Source organism: Quercus robur, chromosome 2, assembly GCF_932294415.1.
Source record: "Quercus robur chromosome 2, dhQueRobu3.1, whole genome shotgun sequence".
NCBI lineage: Eukaryota > Viridiplantae > Streptophyta > Magnoliopsida > Fagales > Fagaceae > Quercus > Quercus robur.
In genome coordinates this window covers 82076371-82100983 of record NC_065535.1, presented here as the reverse complement: position 1 = coordinate 82100983, position 24613 = coordinate 82076371, and the positions used below count along the sequence as shown (strand labels likewise).

General features: G+C 31.3%; 1 protein-coding gene across 2 annotated transcripts; it reads left to right on the top strand.

Annotated features, from left to right (window-relative positions):
- Positions 1-13723: 13723 nt before the first annotated feature.
- On the top strand, positions 13724-20060 carry LOC126715337 (uncharacterized). Of its 2 annotated transcripts, XM_050415902.1 has the most exons (9): positions 13724-16142; positions 16271-16369; positions 16471-16623; positions 17183-17216; positions 17292-17346; positions 18321-18468; positions 18633-18755; positions 18847-18934; positions 19530-20060. In XM_050415902.1, exons 1-9 carry the CDS (start codon positions 13803-13805, stop codon positions 19694-19696), a joined length of 3207 nt encoding a protein of 1068 aa, XP_050271859.1. In that variant the 5' UTR covers positions 13724-13802; the 3' UTR covers positions 19697-20060. The 2 variants fall into 2 exon arrangements, with proteins under 2 accessions (XP_050271859.1, XP_050271858.1); XM_050415901.1 differs by having other exon boundaries at positions 13728-16142; positions 17183-17346.
- The last annotated feature ends 4553 nt before the right edge of the window (positions 20061-24613 follow it).

The window sequence follows — 24613 nt, the reverse complement described above, 5'->3', positions numbered from 1 at the left end:
GTGAGGACCTTCATGATGTGAGGGTCATCAAGTGCTACAGTGAAATTGGGGAAACAGTCGAAATGGACTGGTCCACCGCTAAGAACAGGAGGCTCAGCCTACCACCAAAAGAGATTACAGTAAACAAAGACTAAGAAAAAATAATAGATGAAGAAAGTGATGAATGGGAATGGAAGTGTTATCAGAAAATAGATGTAAAACAAAATATAATTTGTAGGAGATAACATAATCAAAATAATGTATAACCACAAAATAATGTTCTGAAATCATAGTTATCCATTTTTGAAAATATACAGTAACTTACACACACACACACACACACACACATATATATATATATATATATCATATATAAAAAGTTCACCTCAATTCAGGGGGTTCTTTTGAACCCCCTTCCATCAACGTAACGCCGCCCTTGAAGTACATTAACCAATATGTTAAATTCAATCACTAGTATCCAATCACTATTCACTATTGAGATTAAATTCTATAAGAATGTGGTGTAAAACCTATGTTTTATCCCTTCAATCCCAACATGTCACATCATCTTATCACATATTTAAGAATAAGCACAACCACACCCAATTAATTCTAATACCCATATATATATATATATATATATAAATCTAACTAAATTAGGAATTTATTAAGATGTTATTATGTGTGATAAGATGTATTAAATTTTAAATAAAATACTGATGTGACAATATTTTATTGGATGGTGTAAAACATGAGTTTTACACTTCATCCTTACCAAATTCAGACTCTTCACTCTTATCGATCTCTTTCATTTATCTAGTTATGAGCATTCACATCAATCTTTGTAAAATAGAATAAGTCCCATGGTTTGCCCAACCAACCCCAAAACCTCCCACATTGGTCTATGTATTATCAAATTAGGTACATCAATAGGTAAAAAAATAATTACAATTGAAATATGTAATTTTTAGGTGATTGTCTCAGCAAGTTGTTTCAAATAATAATCATAGTAGAAAGCTTATAATTAGTTAAGAATCTTATAATTTAGTGATATTTAATGCTTTTCTTTATAAGAACTAAAATTTGAATCTCCATCTCTCATTGTTGTAACTATTGAATTAAAATACTTAATTAATTATAATCTTAAATAATCTTAAAATCTGAAGAGTTCCTATCATGCGAGCATAAGCAAAAGGAGGATTCCAAAGACTAGTGTGCTAGTTACGCATAAGATTCTAAATTCCAATAGATGACACATGAAAACTCTATATATATTTTAAAATCTTGATAAAGTTATGAAAACTTCACTTTTTATTTCTTAATGTTGGAAGAGACTTGAATTTAGGTTCTCCAAGTTGCAAGATTCTCTTCATATTTACTTGTAAGTTCTCTTTCTCGTTTCTCTTTTTTTAATAGAAGTGACATTCATCGTATTGCGCAGTTGAAACTTTTTAAGTATTCTAAAACGTGAATATGATTTGATACAGGTCTCTTCATGTCTAGATGTCACCCATCCATCCGAATGAAGGGGAACACAAGTGTGAGACAACTTCTACATCTAAAAAAAAGGATTCTTCATTGAATTATTGTCATCCTTAAATATTTTCTTAAAAATGATTCTAGTCCAAATATGTGAGCCACATGAGCTTAACGTGTGTATTTTATCACAACCCAAAACGATAAAATATGTGAAACCAACCAGCATTTGACACAAAGCAATTCCATGAGTAATCTAGCTAAGATCTAACTCCTAACGTTCGGCATCAAATCAAACACATGCATAAATCTCACTGGTTTGCTTCTTGGTTCTACATATAAATTAGTCCAAGGGACCCGCCCTTGAATTCTTATGAGAGGGTTGGAATAGAAAAATTCTAGCATACGCAAAAAAAAAAAAATAATAATAAATAAAATAAAATAAAAAAATTGCCAACTCAACTAGTATAAAAAAATATTAATTATTTTGTATATGTAGCATTACTCTTTAGAATAATAAGATTTGAAACACCATATTTTTCATAATTTTGTTTCAAATATAATTTATTGTCATTAATACATGATAAAAGTAGTATTGACATTAGACTCAAATAAAAAGACTAATTTCTCTTAGAAACAATCATATTAGCTGTTATGAAAAAAATTGAGAAAAATATTTTTATCCTTAATTTAGAAGAATGATGTTGAAAATACTATAATTTTAACTAAGTAAGTTGATGTGTTATCAATTACAGAAATGTGATTCAATTTTTGATTTGTTAATTATAAAAATGACATTAATTAATAATTATATTCATTACCACATAAATTCATATATAAGTCTTTTATAATAAAAAAATTTAATAACTTAGCATCTTCCAGTATAGAAATGGTTTCGAGACTGACTACTGAGTACTGACTAGTTTATTTACTTGGCACACATTTACTCCCACCTTATCACCTAAACCCAATGGAATCGGCTCACTTGTCAATTGTCGAGTACTACTAAGGAGTATCAATATAATCACCTTTTGTTGTTTTCAAGAATGAGTTGGAAATGGATCTTAATTAGTGGCCCACGTATGCACTCAATTTTCTTGCCGAACAAAGTTGAAGATGGAAGTTATGCCTAACTTGATGCTGAAGTATTGGAATATATAGAATAGGACGCTATGATGGGGTCGACATGCTAAAGTGAACCAATGAAGAATGTCAACCTCAATTCCTCAATATGTACAATCTCATTTCTCAAACACATGTATTTATTGTTGTTGTGCTTTTTTTTCCCCTATCTTTCTGTGTTGAAAAGCATAGCATAATTTATGTTCCCAAATCCGAATAGTCCCTGCCTAAAGTTAAATATTGTACGCTTGTATCCCTTTTACACTAGGAAAGATACCACTTCAATTATTTAAGGGGGAAAAAAAGAATGAGGATACCACTTCCATTTTCTGTTCTTTTTTTTCTTTTTTGCATGTTATATGGTATTATGCTCAATTCGAATTTTCTATTCCCACATGTCCAAGTCCAATGGATAGAGTGTCACTATGATTACGCTCAAGTGAAAAATGACAACTTAGGTCGTCCCTCTATATACCTTTTTTTTTTTTTCCATCAAAAAATATATTACCATTGTGTGATTTTTTTTTTTTGCATTTCATAGTTTAGGCAATAGCGGTTTTTAGATGCTATTCTCAAGCAGGAAATATTCGTGATGTGTTTGGAATACATGTCTAATTTTATCTAAAATGAAGAGACTGACTTTTGCTTATGGAAGCTTTGAATTATTATAATAGAAATTATATGGGTTCAGTGGTGGTCTTTTCACACCTCTCGTGATCAATATAAGTGTTAGAAGCATATTATGATTGTCATGGAATCATAATTAAGTATGTATACGGAACTTCTAGTCCATATTATGTTTGCCACGTATACTACCTGTACACATACAAATATTCATCAGAAAAAAACAGTGAGTAATTTGTAGATATTTGACATACAATCACTTACGGGAAATGGAAGAAACTGTAGATATCTCTTTCTTTTCTTTTCTTTTTCTTTTCTTTTTTTTTTCTTTTTTATAACAGAAATATTGTAGATATCTCTGTCATTCTACTTTCATTATGGGAAATGGAAGAAATTGCATAAACATGAAGCCGCTATGTTAGGTTACGAAAATAGTTGTCTTATAATTAGTGTGTTTTTTATTTAACTTATTTTGGTGACATCAAAATATGCAGGGTTATATTATATATATGTATAGTTGGCTCTTTTTTATGCTATCACATAAATTTTTGGATGTCAACATTTTTCACATCATTATTATAATTAAAAAAAAAAAAAAAAACTTGGTTGTGGTAATTTGTCAATCAAAACCAATTAGAACTTACTATTTTATTAGAATAAATAACCCAACATTAAAAAAAAAAATTTATTGAATTTTTTTTTTGGGTCAAAATCTTATTTCATACATATACATTGCATCAAATAAAGCAACAGTTCTCTACACAATTTCTAATTAACCTACGTTTTGCATTTAATTATGTAGATTATTTCATCCTAATTCTTTGATTTAGTTTGTTATTTGTTGAGATATATAAATATATATATATATATATATATATGTATGTTTGTTTGTTGTATGCATGCATGCATGCATGCATTATTTATAAATATGTTTTGATAAATTTCCCATGCATTGCATGTGTTGACTGTTTTATTAGCATAAATCAAATGGTAACAAACATGCTTTAAGTGAAACTAAGATCCCGTTTGGTAGAGTTATTAAACAACTAATTTTTAGTTTTTAAATAATATTAAATACATTTTTACACATTTTTTACACACTTTTTTACCTACACATATTTCAAAAAACTACAAATAATATTACTCAAACTATTCTATCAAACGGACCTTAAATTTTTTTTTTTTTTTTTTCCTAATGTGCACTAGAAATAAATAGGAAAAATGAAAAACCCCCGTCAATATATTTGGAAAATTGAAGTGATTGTTCAGAAAGTGAGAATCCTGTATTAGGCTCTGTGCCCTTTCCCCTTTTTTCTTTTTTTACCAAAGGATGCTGCGCACCTTAAAAAGCATGAGTCATCTATAGCCCTGTTTTGGGAAGAAACATTCTTTTATCTTTTGCCAATTTGATAAAAAAGTTTAATACAATAATTAATTTTTGAATCTAATACAATTATTACTTGATATAATAGTTTAAATTTTTCTTTTTCTCTATAATTCCATAATTACAATGGAAGTGGCGGTATTCGAACCTTAGATATTTTTGTTGAAAATAAATACTAGAAGTGCTGGCTGAACTACAACATTATTGACGTAATTACAATTTTTCATGTCAGTCGAAAGCTTTAATTAATCTCACCAAATTGATAAGCATTATTATTAAGCTCAAATGAACTCCACCAATTATACCAATGAACTGGTAATATGACGTCTAGACCAATTTGAGTATTTAATTAGATTGTTTAAGCATATGACTCAATTAAATCCAATCAAGTCCAATAGGTTTTTTTATAACCTAATCAAATTGAAAAGATTTTTTAGAACCATTTTAATGTTTTAGTGTACTTCGAATTACTTATTTGCCTAACTTTTAAAATTCTATTCTAAATTAAAAAGATATTCGAATTTTGGTATTTTAGAAAAAAAATTACTATATTAAAAAAAAAATAAAGGAATATTATATCTTCAATGATTTATATAGGGTCTTGATCTACAGTTCAAGCCCAAAACGTATGGGATATTGGCCCAATGAGCCCAATACAATAAATTTGTAGAGAGTGGGTCGAAGAACTAGGCCCTAATGAGTTGAACAACAACTAGTACTGAATTGAATGATAATCAAACACAAAATAAAAGATTTTGATATCAATAGACTTTCAGTCTGAGAAGGTCACACTTGTATATATTGATCACAATTAAATACAAAGACAATTTAGATTGCTACAGTCTTGTTTCTCTATTTTTCTGATCTTTTTCTCATGTAGGGTCTCTCACATTATATAGCTCTCTGTGGAACATCTTGATTCTACACTTGTTAATCATCTGAGCCTCCATTTGAGTACCTGTCTCTTCAGACATCCTTTCTAGCTTTCTGTAAGTTGTGGTAGCCAAGGTAACACTGTTCAAAGGTCTTCCCCACATAAATGCGGCCAGAAAAGTAATTGCAATACATTTAATGCAATAACAACAGCTTTTCCTTAAATATTTTTGGGCTTCCTTCCTTCTTATATGTTCATGAGACATGTTCCTATCATTGTAGCTTCTTGGAGGGTCATTCTAATTGCTGAAATACATATTTGAGCTGCACACGCCACATCCGAGGAGTAATTCCTCCTCGTACTACCTTCCATTCGTTCCTTACTTATGAGACTTTAAATTGAGACCCTAAATAACTATTTGCCCCTCCTCGGACCATTCAGCATCCTCGGACAAAAGCCCAAGGCGCAACATATTATTCTGGGCCTTTATCCCTACAATTTATTTTCAAAATTTTCTCTCTCTTAATTTAAATGAATTTTTTAATGAAGAAGACTTTAAATTATTTTCTTTTCAGCTTTTTTTATTTATTGTTTTTCATATTTTTATTTTTTGTAAATAAATTGACTTTATTAAATTTGTTTTGGACTTTTTTTATAATAGAGCTCTCTTTTATTTATTTATTTTTATATTTTTAGAGAAAAAATAGACTCTTTTACTATTGTGATGTTTACCATTTTTTAAAAGGAAAATGCCATTTTGGTCACTACATTTTAGGGTTATTGTCAATTTGGTCCCTACATGCATTTTGGTAGCAGTCAATTTAGTCCCAAAATAGTATTTTCATTTAAGTTCCCTAGTTTCTTTTTTCATAATATTTTTCTGTAAATAAATTGACTTTTTTTAATATATGTCCCCAACTTATTTCATAATAGAGCTCTCTTTTATGTCTAACTCGTAGAAAGAAAGTTGAGTAATTAGTATTGTGAATTGTGATGTTTACCTTTTTTTTTACTAATAAATTAAATAGTATTGTAATTATGTCATCATATACTTCTGAATCTTTTATATAACTCTTTGTTAATTGACCTATTAAATTTTAACCATTTATTTATTTTGTATACATATTGCTAATCTACTCTTTTTTTTTTCTTTTTTTTTTTTTTGAGAGTTCTACTTTGTTTCTTAATTGAATCTACAATTCATTCAACGGCCCAATAATCTAAAACCTACATCATGTCAAGTCCCAATATGGGTTTAATAGCTTGGTTTCAAATAGTTAAATTGGTAAAGTATATTGTCATCAAATAAGGGACCAACCCTATGTTCGAATTCCATCTATACCAAACATCAATTAGTGTTTTGGCCAGTGATAAAAAGAATTATCATGTATACATGCAAGTTATATTTTAGAATAACTCAAATGCTTTGTGACCTAAATCCTAATAGTACATTTGGGTGTCATGCTTGTTAAGTATAAAAAATGACATCTTTAACACCAAAACACAAAAAGGGAAAAATGGCAAAACAGATTAGCAATGAAAGAAGAGGTGTGTATGTGGAAAAACCCTATGAATATAGATTAAAAAAATAAATAAATAAAAAACCACGGTAGGATGAAGGATGGGATATCCTTATCCCTTAAAGACTATGCAATATTAAGAAAATTTGAGGACTACACGGTGTTTCTTCCCCCAAAATCCTTACACTTTTCTACTCTCTTTCTCTACCCAAATTTCTCCTTGTTGTTTTCTCTTTTCTTAACAACATTCTCCTCTTATAGTACGAGGAATGTTGCTCGCTGTACAAGGATAGGTGTATCACTCTCATTGCTCCTTACAAACCCTAATATAGCTACCACTAGTACCATTCCGCAGCTGGAAGAGAGAGAAAAACCATATCTTTCAAAGTGGTGGGTTGAAGGGCGGTTTTGTACTATCATGAAGGACAAGCAGAGAGAAGGAGAAGGAAAACGTGAGGCCTAAGGACGTTACATGTGTCCTTGGCGGTGGTCCCAACTTATACTAACCAATGAGAGATGTCCTACAGCATCTGATCAACAGGGGTTGGATTCTTTCTCATGATAATGCTTGGTGTCCATGCTAGATTGCACATTTCTCTTCCTTCAATGGCATTCACACCATTGGTACGAGCCAAAGGCATAGCTTCCCCAACCAAAGTCCCGTGCTTTTATAACTCAAAGTTGTCCACGTGGAGGGTCAAGTTGTAGCCACCAGCTTCTATAACTCATCGAAGTCGGTATGCTCATTTCCACCAGCTTTTGTACTATATATCATGAAGCGGACGACATAGGTATAAATAATTATCATGGTTTTAAAAATAAATTGGACCGACCGGTTCAATCGGTTCAACTAGGAACCAACCACTAGTCTGGTTCGAACAAAAAAAAAAACACTAAAATCATCAAAAACCGGTCAAAATCGGGTTGAACAAGGGATCGGAGGCAAAAACAGTTTTGCCCTTGGTTCGGTTTTTAAAACCATGATAATTATCAAAAAGCAGACAACATAGGGGTATATATATATATATATATATATATATACTAGCCTCATCACAAGCGCTTCGCGCGCAATGAGGGTTTTTTTTTTTTTGTGTCATAATTTTTCATTCATTCTAATTTGAGGTTTTCATGTTTTCTCATTAATATTAAGCATTTACCTGTGTTTTATTTTATATATATAATTTTTATTATGAGAATCTAATTTATAAGGGGATAAAGTAATTTGAAAATCAATAGGAGAGTGATCCTATTTTTTAAGCAATGTTTTAGTGACAATTAGAGTTGTATTTTTACCAGATTATCCTTTAGTTTAGTCTTTACTTAAACATAAGGGTGCAAAGACATTTTTGAACAAAAAAATGAGGATTCTAAACAAGGAAACCCCTTAAATATTAGTGTATATAAATATATATATATATATATATAAATATAAGTTTAGTAATTATGCATCAAAGCATTTAAATCTTATATTTTCTCAAATATAATTAAAGGTAAATTATAACTTACCCACCTGTGATTTGATTGAAATTTAAGTTGCCTACATGTGGTTTGAAATTTAACACTTTACCCACCTGAAGTTTGACCAAAATTTAAGTTATCTACTTGTGATTTGAAATTCAATGATGCAAGTGTTCTGCTGAATTCTTTTTAATCTTATTTGATTTTGTATTTTTATTTTTTTGTATTTTTTTTGGAGAGAAACATAAAAGTTGAGTAAAATTACATATTTAGCCATATTTTTAATAGAAATGGATTACGAAACTCTAACTAAACTAACCTCAGGTAGATAAGTGTCAAATTTCAAACCATAGATAGGTAACTAAAATTTCGACCAGACCACAGATGAATTAGTTGTAATTTGCCCTAATTATTCCGTACTTTAGGAGTATAACCACATTGAGCTGACATAGGATTGAATAGTTACTCCTATTCTAGTGTTGATAACTTCATTAAAACACCTATAATGATTATGATAATGGTTTTTAAGATAGATAAATAATGGAAAATGAGGAGGTGGAATTCCAATTACGTACACTGTGCACTATCAAGGTAATCATGATAAAAGTTTTTTTTTTTTTTTTTTTTTAATTTTAAGAAGGCAGTATTTAAAATAATAATAATAATAAAACCTGTAGTTTATATTATCGACATGACATAATAAAGGTTAATACAACTTTATTGCTTAAAAGTAGCTTTTTTTTTTTTTTTTTGATAAGAGTAAAAGTAGCTCTATAGTTGATGGGAAGTGATTTTTGCATGCACGCAGTGTGTAAATATGGGAAGTGATTTTTGCATGCACGCAGTGTGTAAATATGGGAAGTGATTTTTGCACGCAGTGTGTATGTACACACTGCGTACAAATAATTAAAATCATGGTTTCAATTATTCTCCAATTTCGGTCCGAAAAATACGAGGAACACTTCAAAGTTGCCTAACTCGATTACTTTTTCAAGTTTCAACTTTCAAGAATCTATGAGCTGGTATTTGCCATATGGCCAGCATGTTAAGCTTATATTCAGTGTATCAGTCATGTCCCAAATTTATTAAGAAAAAGTTTTTCTTCTCTTTTTCTCATTATTTCCCTCTCCTTTCTTCTATTGTCTTATTTCCTATCAATTCCAAAAATCACCAGAAGGAGGACACGTACACATTCGGTGGCAAGATAGCATATTAAATTAAAATAATATAATGTTTATGCATTTAGTATGCAAAGTGCAAACCAAATTTTTGTCCCAATTAGCAGACAACGGATCCACGTCGGAATGTTATAAAAAATTTCAGAGTACTGAGTAGAAAGTAGAGCTCTTTCCTTCACTTTTAAAATTCCTTCTTCTTTTTTTTCTTTCTTTCTTTCTTTTTTATTTATTTTTTTTATAATATACAATAGGAAAAAGTTTAACTATAAAATTGGTTATAACATAAAACTACAACCTTACTCAATATCTTTTTATTAAAGGTGAATTTTGATAATTCCATCATTGAATTACATTTTTTTCTTATATTCTCCATGTTTATCAAAATTTCTAGAAAATTAAATATCAATAACTATGTTATCAATAAATTGTTTAAATTACAAGTTTTTGTAATTTAAAATTATACACAAAATATAAGGTTATAGATAATATAGTAAATAATATTTGATTGACACAAAATTTGACATGTGTATTAAGAGCGTAAAGAGCATGCAGTTTAACGGTTAGATTTTCAAAATATGTAGTAATGTTTATTTTATTGAGTAAGGTTACAGCCTTAGGTTCCAATCAATTTTGTAACTAAACTTTGTCTTATACAAAATGACTCAATACTAAAGCCTTACGAATAAATTGGGCACTTAGTAATAAAATAAAAAATACCAAAAATATTTATTAATTACCAATTATTCCCTTTCCTCAAAAAAAAAAAAAAATACCGATTATTCCCTTCCCTTCAGGATTATGAATTTAGATTTTTTTTTTTTTTTTTTTTTTTTTTTTATAGATAGAATTTTACTATAGAATAATCTAAATGTATGTGTGTAAATGTAAAGTTCCCTCTTGGAAATTTGAATGCTGGCCCTTACCCCACCCATCTCTACGAGAAATGATAAGATTCATATGGTGGACCACATCACTTGTCCACCATGTGAATTTTCCACATGGTGGACAAGTGATATGGTCCACCATTCCATTAAAAAACTTCCACCTGTTTAAAATTGTTAGTTAGAAAAAAATTTTAAATAGAAATTAATTACTGACTCAGCAATTTTAAACAAGTGGAAGTTTTTTAATGGAATGGTGGACAAATGACGTGGTCCACTAGAGGACTCTATAATTTCTCCACCTCTACAAGCACTTATATTTATGATGTGACCATCATGCCAAGGAGAAATTATTATTTACAACGGGGGGATTGCTAATGTAGTCCCCCTTGACCAATGAGATGATGCCATTTATACAAATGTATGTATCAGTTTCCTAATTAACGCAATTAATAAAAAATAAAAATAATCAGATGATGTCACATTTGTATAAATAACAACATTTTATTGGTTAGGAGATCAAGGAGGACCACATCAGCAGTCTTCCTAGTGCATCTAATGATGTGTAGTGGTCTATAAGGAATGAGATAATGCATTGAATGAAAAAATATTCTCTAAAAAGTTAAAACTTAAAAGCCATAAATATTTGAAATTTAAATTTAACAACTTAACAAGGAAAGTCTTAAATGGGATAAATTCTTCAAAGATTAAAGACAATTAATTCTTGAAATATTAACTTCATGAATAAATCTTTCCTTTAATGGTGATCAACCAAAAAATATATATAAAAACTCCCACCTTCGGTTGACACGGGGGAATGTCTGGTTGCTGTTTGAGCTCTTTGATTTGCCAGTGACTGTGGCTTCTCCTCTATTATTTTGGAAGGTGATTATGAAATTGTGCATAAAGCTCTCAATTGCGTAGAGGTATCCCTCTCTTCATTTTGCCATCTGGTAGATGAAGTCAAGACCCTTGCGAGATCTTTTGTGCAGTCATTTTCTCTCATATACATAGACAAGACAACTTTGTAGCACACAACCTGACTAGGCATACTAGACATGATACTGATTTATCGGTGTAAATGGATGATGTTCCTCCATACCTAATTTTTATAACTTTAGCCAAATTTGACTGAGTTTTCTTTTAATAATATTTGGTTCCTTTTTCTAAAAAAAAGTTGATTTAAAATATAAAAAATAAAAACCTTTGCTCATTCGTACATGCTCTTAAATTTTTTTTTTTTTTTTTGGGCGAAGTTAAGAGTAACTCACAGATTCTTGGAGATTGTGAGATTAAATGTCGAAACTAGAAAGCAATATTAAATAAAGAGAGGAAAAAAATACTATTAATTTGTTAATGAAGTGAAAAACAATAAGTATATGGTGTTTAAACAGGTCTAATTTGTACTGAAATATTCCATTCCAAAACTAACACTAAAACAGAATTAACAACACTGTTTGATACAATAACAAAATTTAAGGACTAGTCCATATGTGTAATGCACAGTATAACATGTATACTTTACTAACTATTTATTTATTTATTTATTTATTTATAGGTACGATAGAAATTCATTGTATGATATCTGCTCCATGAAGATTGCTCTTATTATTATTCAAAGACACACATATCTCTTATTTGATTACTAGCAACTTTTACTATTTGAACTAACTGGAACACACTACTAATTATGCTATTTAGAGCAATCCCGAAACGATACACTAAAATTGATCTGTATCGAAATATTTCATTCTGAAACGAAATGAACAACGTTGTTTGATATAATACCAAAAAGTTAGACACTAGTCCGTATGTGTAATACGTAGTGTAATACGTGTAATTTACTAAATACTTTGTTTTTAGATATGATAGAAATTCAACGTATGACGTCCACTCCATGATAATTGTTCTTATCATCAATTATCAAACTAAGAAACTAATTATATTTTGTGTGTCGAGATTTAAACCTCATCTCTCAATGGATGTCAAGAGAATTTTACCAATTTTTTTTTTTTTTAGAATATTAAGTATTTTAACACATACACACTGGGAGAGGGGAGAAGGTTTTAAAGAAACTAACAATGGTGTATATCCAAAATGACATAACTCTTAGATACACAATACAGACTAACTATGAGTTAACTTAATTCATTGCTAACTATACTATTTAGATGTATGATATATAATATATTGGTCATGTTAATAGGTGCCTTTAGAGTAATTGTTAATAAATCATATTAGGAAAGTTTTTAACACCACTTTCGTGTGAAATATAAAAAGCTGTCAAAAAATTTAAGGTTATGTCTGGTAATAGTTTTTGTTTTCTATTTTCAAAAACTTGTTTTTGGGAATATAAAGAAAAAACTAATTTTCTTGTATTTTTGAAATAAAAAACATGTTTGGTTAGTTGAAATTAAAAAGATAATTTTTTGAAGAAAAAAATAGAAAAATAGAAAAATATGTTGTTACTAGGATTTGAACTCTAATACTAACTCATTAAATAAGACAGATTTATTAAATTAAATACGTATTTTCATTGACTTTTGAAAATTAGAAACTAAAAATAGCATTTTGCATGTTTTTAGTTTTCTTCACAAATTGAGTTTTGAGAACAGTTTTTGTTTTCTATCCATTTTAGGTTGCCAAATAAGTTTTTTAGTCTCAAAAATATAAAATTGTTTTTGGAAACAGAAAATAAGGGAAAAAAACAGTTATCAAACATACCCTAATTACTTTATCATTTTTCCATCAAAATATTTCTAAAAATAGTTCTTAAACCAATAATTTATTGACATTAAATACATGAACATAATTTATCTTTAATAATGCACATATAGATTGTATCAACTCTACTTAATAAGGTCATTGTTTAACCACCGTACACCTTTGGCGCAATGGTCTCTCCACAATTATAAAAATGTTTCTACATGTATAAGTACTTTTGACGTGTGGGAGTAAATGTTGAGGTTGAAGTTTTCAGTAGGAAGTTTCACATACACATATATACTTAGATTATGCACAAAAAAAAAAAAAAAAAAAAAAAAAAGTAGGGTCATTGATTAACGTGAACGTCTATCTTTATATGGGAAGAGAGTGCATTAAATCTACACAATCGCGCATCGTTCTAAACAGAAAAACCACCTGAGACAAATGGCAAACTCGCAAATTTCACCCAACCTGAAGCCCAATTTCTCAACTACCCCAACTCTTCACGCAACTATATAAACTCTCCCTCCACCTCTCTCTCTCTCTCTCACACACACTCAGGCTCACTCACCAAAGAGACAGTCTCTCTTTCTCTCTGCAATGCCATGCCATTTTGCCATGAAAGAAGAACATGTTATTGTGGGTCGGCGCAAGAGGCCGAGTACGAAGCTTAAGCTGGTGTGTAGCTTCAACGGTTCGTTTCAGCCAAGACCGCTCTCTGGAAAGCTCCGATACGTTGGGGGAGAGACCCGAATCATCTCCGTAGACCGCTCCATCACCTTCTCGAAGCTCCGTTCCAAGATTTCGGATCTTTTCCAAACCACCACGTCGTCTCCTCCATCGTTTTCATTCTCTCTCAAATACCAGCTCCTTCTTCATCCTCACAAAAAACACAATACAGCCTGTAATTCCGAAGAGCATAATGATGAGACTCCTCCTCTTGTTTCTATTGCCTCAGACGACGACGTTCGCTGCATGGTCGATGAGCTTGATCAGCTTCACGGTAAGAACGCTAGGCTCTGGCTTTTTGTTTGTGCCAATCAATTTGTTTCTAATGATAATGACAACAAGAAAGATTGTAGCTTTGGTGTGTTTTGTTGTACTTGTGTTGGAAATGGTGAATTGTGTGTGAATTGTGTGGGGAGGGATAAGAGTTCAAATGGGGTTTTGAGTGAGACCCATTTGAGTTTTAATGGAGATCAGTTTGAGAGTAAGGTGGCCAAGAATTTAGTGAAGTATGGGGATGATTCTCTAAGGAAAATGGTGTTAAAGCAACAATTTTTGGCTAAGCAAAAACCGGGTTTTGTAGGTGGGATTATTGGGACTGAGATGGGAATTCCATGTTTTGGTGAGAAATTGAAATATGGTAATCACCCAGTTGTGGGTTTGGTCCCTGAACCCCGGGTTTCATTGAGGTCTAATGGTGTAGGTGTAACTCATGGTTTAGAGAACCGGTGTAGAGTGGATGTGTTGGGTAATAAGGTAGGGAGTGAGAGTTGTAGGAATTTGAATCCTTTGAATCCGAGGGATGGGAATCTATGTGTGGAGAATAATAGTTCTTTGCGATGTTTGTCAGGGCTGTATGGTCAGGTTGTGTCTAATGGGGTTGGGATGAATGTTGGGAATTTTGGTCAGTCAGTTGCTGCAACAGCAGCAGGGCAGCTTTCAAGGCAATTGAATGGTTCTAATAAGGTTTCGATGTGTAATGGTTGTGAGGTTAAGGGGGAGTTCAGAAATGTTGAGCAGGCATCAATGAGTAGACTGAATAGGGAGAACATTATGCCATGGGGTCCCAATTGTAATTTTTGTGATGATCATTTGGTTGGGTGTGCTTATCTGCCGAGATCTTCTTGTACAGATGAAAGGGTTTGGGGTGGCTTACATAGTGGCATCCGCAACCATAGGTTTAGTGTAAATGATACTAGGATTCAGCGGATTTGTTCCAATCATGTAAGTATCCATCAGAACAATCCGGTTGAGATGGGGAACCATCGGACTGTTAGGTTAGATGGAAGGGTTTCAGTGTGGAAATTCGACCATGGGCTTAGGCCAAATTCGAACATATTAAAGCAGGGTCAATCTATGAGGGTTTATTATCCCAATTTTTGGAAACTGTGGTCTGGTTTGCCTGATCAAGCATTGGAAGGAAGGGTGAGAATGATGGATTCTTCCTTGAATAAAGGTACTTCCTGTCTTGATGTTCAATATGGTAATGAGAAATTAAGAGAGCAGGTTTGCCCTGAAATTTCACATTACAGATATTCCAATCCTGAGGAATGTCATTTAGCTTGCCATGGTCCATATGTGGGTACTGAGAGACATTTGTCACGCATGACAACAGTGGATACTCAGGAAGATCTCTTGACTAGCTCTAATTGTGACACACCCAAAATTCCATATCATGCTCTATATGAGAATTTTCATGGAGTACCCATAAATTGTGAGCCCATTCACAGTGACCTTGACAAGAAACCACTCCTGATTGATAAACCGAAGGTAATTAACATCTCAGGTTTTTCAGATAATATGGCTTATAGCAATGGAACAGAATTCAGGTGCAATAGTAAGCAGTCAGATGTGGAACCAGGCATTAACTCGTTTAGCAGTTATAGAAATGGCACTGATAACATACAAGGTGGAGTTGAATCTTCAGTGGATGTTTCTTTGTATAGCCTTTCATTGTCATCCTCCAAAGAAGTGGGACCTTCTGTGCTGTCTTCTCTTGCTACCTGCAACAGTGCGGATGCCATGCTAAAACCTCAATCAAAACCTGTGGATCCTATGGATGAAGAGAAATTCAGCACAGGGCCCCAAGTTGATGAATCCAATGAAGTTGCACCCAATCCTTCCTCTCAGAACACAACCAAAATGGAAAATGATGACGTGCATACAGAAGAGTTACAACAAGACCCTCCACATGGTTTAAGCATTGATGAAAAGGTACTAACTACAGATATTTTATTTCTTTTATTAGAAGATTTAAGAAAAATATTGCTAGATTCAGTGGCTGATAGTTGGCTTTGAACTTTGATGCCTTTGACTTACTAATGATTTTTCCGGTTTCTTAGGCTGACAATAATGAAAGTTCTAAATGCTCCAAGTTAACTGGTGGAATGCCTAGTGACCTGAATGCATTTTATACTCATCTAGCCACTAGAGAGCTGCAGGTAATTTGTTAAACATACACGATTTTTAAGTCTTTTAACTTGGTAGAAGTTGAGCTGAGCAAAGTATAACAGAAAATGTTTCTTTCTGCTTTGTTCTGCAGACTATTAAAAATGCTGACCTTGAATATATAAAGGAGCTTGGTTCAGGCACATTTGGAACTGTTTTCTATGGAAAATGGAAGGGGTCTGATGTTGCCATTAAGAGGATGAAGCCAAGTTGCTTCACTGAAGGTTCATTGGAGGAGGACCGATTGGTAATTTTCTTATTTTCTTCCCACAGTTCCACTGTTAAATTTATTCTGTCGTCTGTTCACATTGGTTTGCTTAGTCATGTACAATCACCTGTCTATTATAATCCATACAATTTCAATTTCACTTGAGTGGTTTGATCTTTGAGTTAAATATTGCTCTAACCTATTGAATGATGACCATTCTCTTCTAAATTACGTTTCATGTAAAGTTTGTTGGATTTTTTTTCTTTTTGGCTGAACTTATTTGTGTTTTGATACCTGAGTAGGAGATTATTTTGTTTTTGAACTGCTGATTTGGATATGTCCTACTCTCTCAGTTTTGAAGCTTTCAACTCATGTCCCTTATTTTTCCAACATCAACAGTTAGCATAAATTTAAAATCAGTTAAATATCTTAAGAGAAGGAAATTATGTGCATAGATGGTGATAATGAAACCCTAAAGATGATGCTTTCCAGGGAAGAAAGTACTAGAGAGGAAATAGGGAAATGGCTGTGTGCTATTGTCAGCACTGAATACCTGCATATTATCTCAACTTAATTGTTTCTATCTACACCTTTGCAGGTTGCAGACTTTTGGAGGGAAGCACACTTACTAGGTCAGCTTCACCATCCAAATATTATGGCATTTTATGGTGTAGTTAGGGACGGACCTGTGACAAATTTGGCAACAGTGACAGAGTACATGGTCAATGGCTCCCTACAACAAGTTTTGCGAAGAAAAGATCGGTATGGTATCTAATCTTGTTTTGTGGTTCAATCTATAATTCATTCAGTTCGACTCTTTACTGCAAATTGTGTTTGATTGTTTTCCATCAATACAGGACACTTTGCTTCTCCTTTTTTATGTGATTATCTTAAATGGATGTTAAACCGACCTTGATTTATATATTGATCTATCTGAAAATGGACAGTTATGGAATAATTCCATGAATTTTTGGACCACCATAATATGTAAAAATGTTCCATAATGTTGAGGATCCTGGATTTAGCTTATATATCTCTTAAGGCTAACCTTCATATTCAGCTATATTATAGTAGTGCATATTAATGTGCTTTATTTTGTTTCTTGATTGCGTGAACAAAAGAGAAAAAAAATAATAATAATAAAAAGAAAAGAAAAGAATTTTAGATAGCATCTGTCCATCAAATATTAAGGGTATATTAATATATTTCATGTGAATGTATCAAGTATCAAACATCTGTCATGATGTAATCATATGGGAATCAGAAAATATTACGGAGTGAGAAGGAACTTAAACAAGCGTGTGCAATGCAATTTGGTTTCCAGTTATATATATGATCATGGCAAACTTGCTATGAGGTATGAGTTGTGTGAGTGAGGGTGTGCCGTAATCTATCATGCAAGGAGTATGAACACCTCAAATGTCTAACTACACGTTCTGGAGTTGGTTGTGCAATCAGTTTGATCACATCTAGAATCCTCCATTGGTGAGACCATCACCACTATCATATTGAAAATTCAGATGTGGTAAGATTACACATTGCTCGGAGTCTGGTAGATCATCTAAGGTTAGCTTATACAATATACAGTAATACCCCTAGCTAGAAGTTGTGCATTTTCTGACTATGTTTCCTGCTACATCTATCATTTTTTCTGTCATTCTTTTGGGCATTAAGTTGTTGAACACCATTGTAGGAACTCATTTTCTATATTTAAATATGCCAATTCTTAATTACAGGACAATTGATCGTAGGAAGAGGCTTATTATAGCCATGGATGCAGCTTTTGGTATGGAATATTTACATGGGAAGAACATTGTCCACTTTGACTTGAAATCTCACAACTTCCTTGTGAATATGAGGGACCCTCATCGACCAGTGTGCAAGGTAATCTACCTGATAAGAGCCATCGCTGGTTTTGATTAGAATTTCTTATCTTATACGTCCTCTTTTATTGTGTGGTCCATCGTCCTTGGCCTCAGTTTCTTGTTTTCAGAATTTTTCATCATTTTTATTAAACAACTTTGAAACTTTTTCAATCATTCTTTCAGATTGGTGATCTGGGCTTATCAAAAATTAAACAGAGGACACTTGTCTCTGGTGGAGTACGAGGGACCGTACCATGGATGGCTCCTGAACTTTTGAATAGTGAGGACAGCATGGTTACAGAAAAGGCGAGCATGCCCACTTTAGATTATCAAACATGTTAAGTTTAAATCTGTTGCCATTCACTTTGGTTGTAAAATGTGTTATCACCTGTTGTAGGTTGATGTCTACTCTTTCGGAATAGTCATGTGGGAACTCTTGACTGGGGAGGAACCCTTTGCGAAAATGCGTTCTGAGGAATTAATAGGTATAGTCTAATTTGAAAATGGAAAGTGAGTATATTAAAAACTCTTATTTTCATTGGTAATTGAGACACTTTGAATAATTTTCAGACTGTATATCATAGTGTTATCTATTTACAGTCCAAATTATATTACTTAGGAATCTGAAAACTGTTAGCCATCGTATTATATCTGGAGCAATACCTCCACTTAAGATAAATTGGCAATCTTTTCTTGCAACCCTTTTGCCCTGTATTCTCTGATAACTCAATTCCCAATTGTTGGTGCTCTTTGCTTTCACTCTCGCTCTCTCTCTTTTCCCTTACTAGAGATTTAATCCTCTGAAGGATCTTATCCAATTGATAATCATTTTTTTTCTGCACATCTATAAATTCTATGCTAGTGAAGAGGTCAACGACATGGATCATTTAGCTCTAACAGAATCTCAATAATGTTCATATAAATTAAGTGGTGTTTGAATATATATATATATATATAATATTACATTATATTTATGTGTAAACTGGACAACAATTAACCCAAAGTATTTTGATATAAATACTTGCTTATTATCCATTTATATTAAAGGATGATGATGCAAATCTAGTTGATAAATTTCAGCTGGTATAATCAAAGGCAACCTGCGACCAGAAATTCCAAACTGGTGCGACCCTGCATGGAGATCATTGATGGAGAGCTGCTGGTCATCTGATCCTAACTCTAGACCAGCTTTCTCAGAGATTGCAAAGGAGCTACGTACCATGTCAGCAGCCCTGAACATCAAGTGACAACTCTGAAGTTAAGCCATAGGTTGAACTATAAATCTTGTTTGTAAATATTGTAGGAGCACCAAGAACAGGGCATGTTGGGACGTGCTTATATTTTACCGTCCAATGTCATGTTTAATCTGATAATAACATAACCCTTCTTAAGGGTAGGTCAAGCCAGGTGTTGTTTTTGCAGTCACTGGTGTGATACATCAGTGTTTAGGCAGAGGCTGATGTTTGTGAAAGTAAAAGAGCTGTAATATGGTTTAGTTTCAAATACTTTGTAAGTCACCAAGGAACAGGTAAGACCTCGATTGAGCTTGTAATTTTTTTTTGTCAAGCTTCTAATGGTCATGCACTGCTGTATATACAGCTTGTAGCTCTCTCTTTTTCTCTATGAGATATAAAGATTACTTCATAGTTCATACTATTCTTTTTTTTCGATCTCTGGTAGTTTATGCAGAGCGCAGCTGATCTGGTCATGAAACCGATATTGCCATTGATAATTTGTAAATGACCAAAATTTCATCACTCAAACATTGAAGGCATTTGAGAATGTTAGGAACCCACATTTGAGTATTGATTGCATTTAGTTAGTTAGTTAGTTACAATTCCAAGCATGTTAATCACATTTAACACATGTTGGAATTATTAATGCATATGGAAAATAATAGGACCATGGATAAGGCCATGTGGGCCAATAATATAGTTTTATGGTTCTATAAATATCTACTTGTAATCACATTTACATATTGAAGAATAAACCAATTTCTTAGTACATTAATGCATTTCTCTCTTAATCTCTTTCTCTCTCTATGGAGAATGACTACCTCAAATTAAGTTAATTTTCCTACAATTTCCATCAATCTTCTTATAATTCCTGTCCGATCCCATTATGAACCACTAGGTTCCTAACATAGAAAGATATTTTAAAAAAAACTGTAGCAATTTGTCCTAGAATCATGGGTTTCTTCTAAAGATTCAGTACAGTTGGAAAATAATTCAAAATTATCAGCCAAGGCTTACTACAATCCACTGAGAATGATGTGGCCATTTTTTCTTGCATGCTGGAAGTCTCTTGTGAAATCCCTCTATATTTGTGAAATTGGCACATACAGAGCATAGACTTCCAAGCGAGATTGCCAATCAGTTCTATAGTTCTACTTCAAAGGGCATCTCCTCAGGTGCATTTGTAAATTTACCCATTAATCCTATGATTCCAAGAGAGATGGCCCAACTTCCACTAGAAAAAACCTTACAAGTTACAACCGTAATAATTTATAGGCACTGTTTATGTAACACATTGTGTGTTTTTATAAAGGACTTTGTTAACAGCTGTGGTTCATTTATGATCTATAACAAATCCCACCTCCATAGAATATTAGCAAAATTTTACTTTTCAGTTGTGGTTTATGTTAGACATGTACTTTGGTTTTTCCAATAATTATAGAACAAAAATGCTCCTTTAACATACCTTTAACACATTTCCCTCTATTTCACTTTTTATTTCCCCACCTAATTTCACTTTATCAACATTTTACTCTTCATCTTCTTTCACTTTACCAATATCAAACTCACTTTCTTTCACTTTACTATTATCAAACCCACTTCACACACACCAAAAAAAAAAAAAGGGAGATGAAGAAAAGTTCAAGTGTTCAACGAAGGATTAAACAATTATTTGCAAGGTACAATAATTTTATTTTATTAAAATTTAGAGATAAAGAACACGTTTTTTCAATTTTGGGTTCAAGGGCATTTTTGTTAGGTTGTAAAATGATTTGACTTTCTTCATCTAAACTGACACACATTTAATACATATCTAGTTTTTTTCATATCCCTAAAAAAAATGTGAATAACTTATTTTAAATTTTAATTTAATGTTACTATGCTCCTATTAAGTCACATCATCAGCTACATTATACTCTTTTTCTTTTTCTTTTTAAATCATTTTTCTCTTTATGATTTTTTTTTTTTATATAAAATAATTAAATACAAATCATGGGCAAACATTATTATTCATTAGATACAAATATTTGACTATTCAGCTACCTAAATTGATTTCAACTTTTCATTTTCCTCTTTCTAATTTCATGTAATTTTTAAAATTGAATAATTCATTATCTTTTTAGTGGATAAAATTAACATTTCAATAGTCCCTTCATTTATCTACCATTATAGTGTTTCCTCTTCTAAAATTTCAGTTTTTCATAGCCTTATCTCTCTCTCACACATACATTAATTAATTATTTATTTAAGTTTTATAATGTTATATATACCAATACACATTTTAGATACAATCACCCATCATCTACAACAAAAAATTTAGCACAATACTAATTGTTTGCCATATTTTTCAATCAAGTTTTAGTTTTCACCATTTTGAGAAGACATTAAGCATTAAGTGTCTCTTCGTTTATCTACCGTGACAAATTTATAGTAAGAGAATGAGAATAAAAAGACCTAAAATATAAAAAAATAAAAATAAAAGGGAAAAATTATATGTAAATTTAAAACTGTCTAAGAGGAATATATATAGACAATACTTAGTTATAGCGTCAACATTAAAGTAGATAAATATGTAAATTTAAAACGACCAAAGATGAATTTGTAAAACTAATGTATTTATATATTTAATATTGTAAAAAGAATGAACAAAATAAAAATCACAAACAAATTTGAGAAAGACATGGGGTACAACAACAACAAAATTACTACACTTAATATATTTTAATTTTTTGACGCTCTACAAATAAGCATAAAAAATTTCCACAACAATGATAGGCCAAATAAAACTACATTAACAATTTTAAGTCAATTAAAAATAATAAAAGTAAATATCATTGAAAATTTTGGAAAGGAAAACGGGGAAAATATATATATATATATATATATCTTTTTTTATTGTGCGTTTTGTTTACCTCAATGGTCTTCCTATTGTTGCCTTAATTTTGAAAGTTTTAGACAAATATAATTGATGTCTTCTCAAAATGATGAAAACTAAAACTTGATTGAAAAATATGGAGAACAATTAGTATTGTGCTAATTTTGTTGTTGTAAATGATAGGTGATTGTATCTAGAATGTGCATTGGTATATACAACATCGTAAAACTTAAATAAATAATCAATGTATGAGTGAGAAAGAGATAAGGTTGTGAAAAACCGAAATTTTGGAATAGAAAACCCATTTTATGTATATTTTTCTCACACAAAAAGATCATTTCTCTCTCTCTCTCTCTCTCTCTCTCTCTCTCTCTCTCTCTCTCTCTCTCTCATTTTTTTTTTCATTTTTTGTTGGATTTTTTTTATGAGGCTTGTATTCCCATTGTTCTATTATTGACTAATTCATGAGTTCCTTAATGCAAGTATTTTTTTTTATCATTTTACTTACAACAATAAATACTTTTAATTTTGTTGACTTGATTTGGGGAAAAATCATATTATAATGTGTCTATATTTTGTTTTGTTGTCAGGTTTTAGTTTATTTGGAAAACAGTAGGATAGTCTGGACAATATGATGAAGAATACTTAGTGCAGTTGAAGAAAATGATCTTTGTATAATTTCCTTTCACTATTTGTAAATATTTTGTTTAACAAATTAGTAGCAAATTGTTAAGTCTTTATTATATGATGTTCTTAGATACTTGAGTAATTGTTTTAAGCATTTACGAATTAATAATTTGTATGGCTCATTTTCCTTATCTCATTTGTGTATTCTTGGAGATTTTTTAAGAAAACAAATTCATTTTTGTGTTTAAAATTATTTATTTATCTATTCATTTTTCACACGTTGGATTAGATGTTAGATTATATTATGACAATATTAATACAATACTTCTTCTTTTTATAAAAAAATTTCTCTACTTTTTTCCCCTTTGTACTTTTGGTTTTTTTTTTTATTTATTAAGAAAAAAAATTACAATCATCATGTATAAAACTTTAACCAACACTTTTGCTTGGGAAAAATGACGTATTTCTATTGTGTTACTTCAAAACCTTAATAAAAATTTGGAATTTTGATTATGCATTGGATATTTAGCTTGATCACATCATGTTTGATATGTTTTACATATTCGGGATAAGAAGTTTGGCTTTGATGTGAGTTTTATTTTTCCCTTTCTTTTTTATTTGAATTGTAGTTTTGTTGAATTTTATTAATTTTTTGATATGTTTGTTAGTGTTTTTGATTGTACGGTAGAAAAAATTGGGTTTGAAAATCTTTGTTTAAAACTAAAAGAATAATTTCCAAATTTTATATACTTTTTAATGATACACAAATTGTTAAGACAAAACATAATTTACTCTAGAGCATCATTATGCTATTAATCTTTTTATGTATAGATACTTAAGGAACTTGATTAATTCTTTCTTAGAATTCCTATTATCCTTATGTCTAGCCTCTTAGATTAATTTTTTGGGGGTTCAAGTGATAGTCTAGCAACATTCTTTACAGCGTCCCCTATTTGTGGTTCAAACCCCACCATCCCCCCTCCACCACCATCGACATCTCTCTCTCTCTCTCTCTCTCTCTCTCTATATATATATATATATATATATTTATTTATTTATTTATTATTGGCTATTCAAATTAAGAATTCTCATGTGTTACTCTTTAAAGATTTTTATTAGATGTATAGATGGCACTTTTGGTTTATGAAACATGATCAACAAAATGTGATTTTTATATAATTATATCTAGACTATACTGCAATGTCATGATGGATGGATTGGTCTTATTTTACTATAAAATCTAAGTAATCATGTGGTTTATGAATTTGAAGATTTATATATTGCGGAATTTGTTCATATATTCATATGATGAAATAAAGTTTGCTCTTTGCATTTTATTTTATTTTATATTTCCACTTTATGATATATGATTGATTGAACATGATCTATTGCGTAGTTATCTTTATATACTTTTTCACTTAGTTTCC

Coding starts and splice junctions, on each gene's coding strand:
- LOC126715337 (XM_050415901.1), top strand. CDS start 13,803: ATGCCATGCCATTTTGCCATGAAAGAAGAACATGTTATTGTGGGTCGG. Junction 16,143..16,270: donor GTTTAAGCATTGATGAAAAG/GTACTAACTACA, acceptor CCGGTTTCTTAG/GCTGACAATAATGAAAGTTC. Junction 17,347..18,320: donor GTTTTGCGAAGAAAAGATCG/GTATGGTATCTA, acceptor TCTTAATTACAG/GACAATTGATCGTAGGAAGA.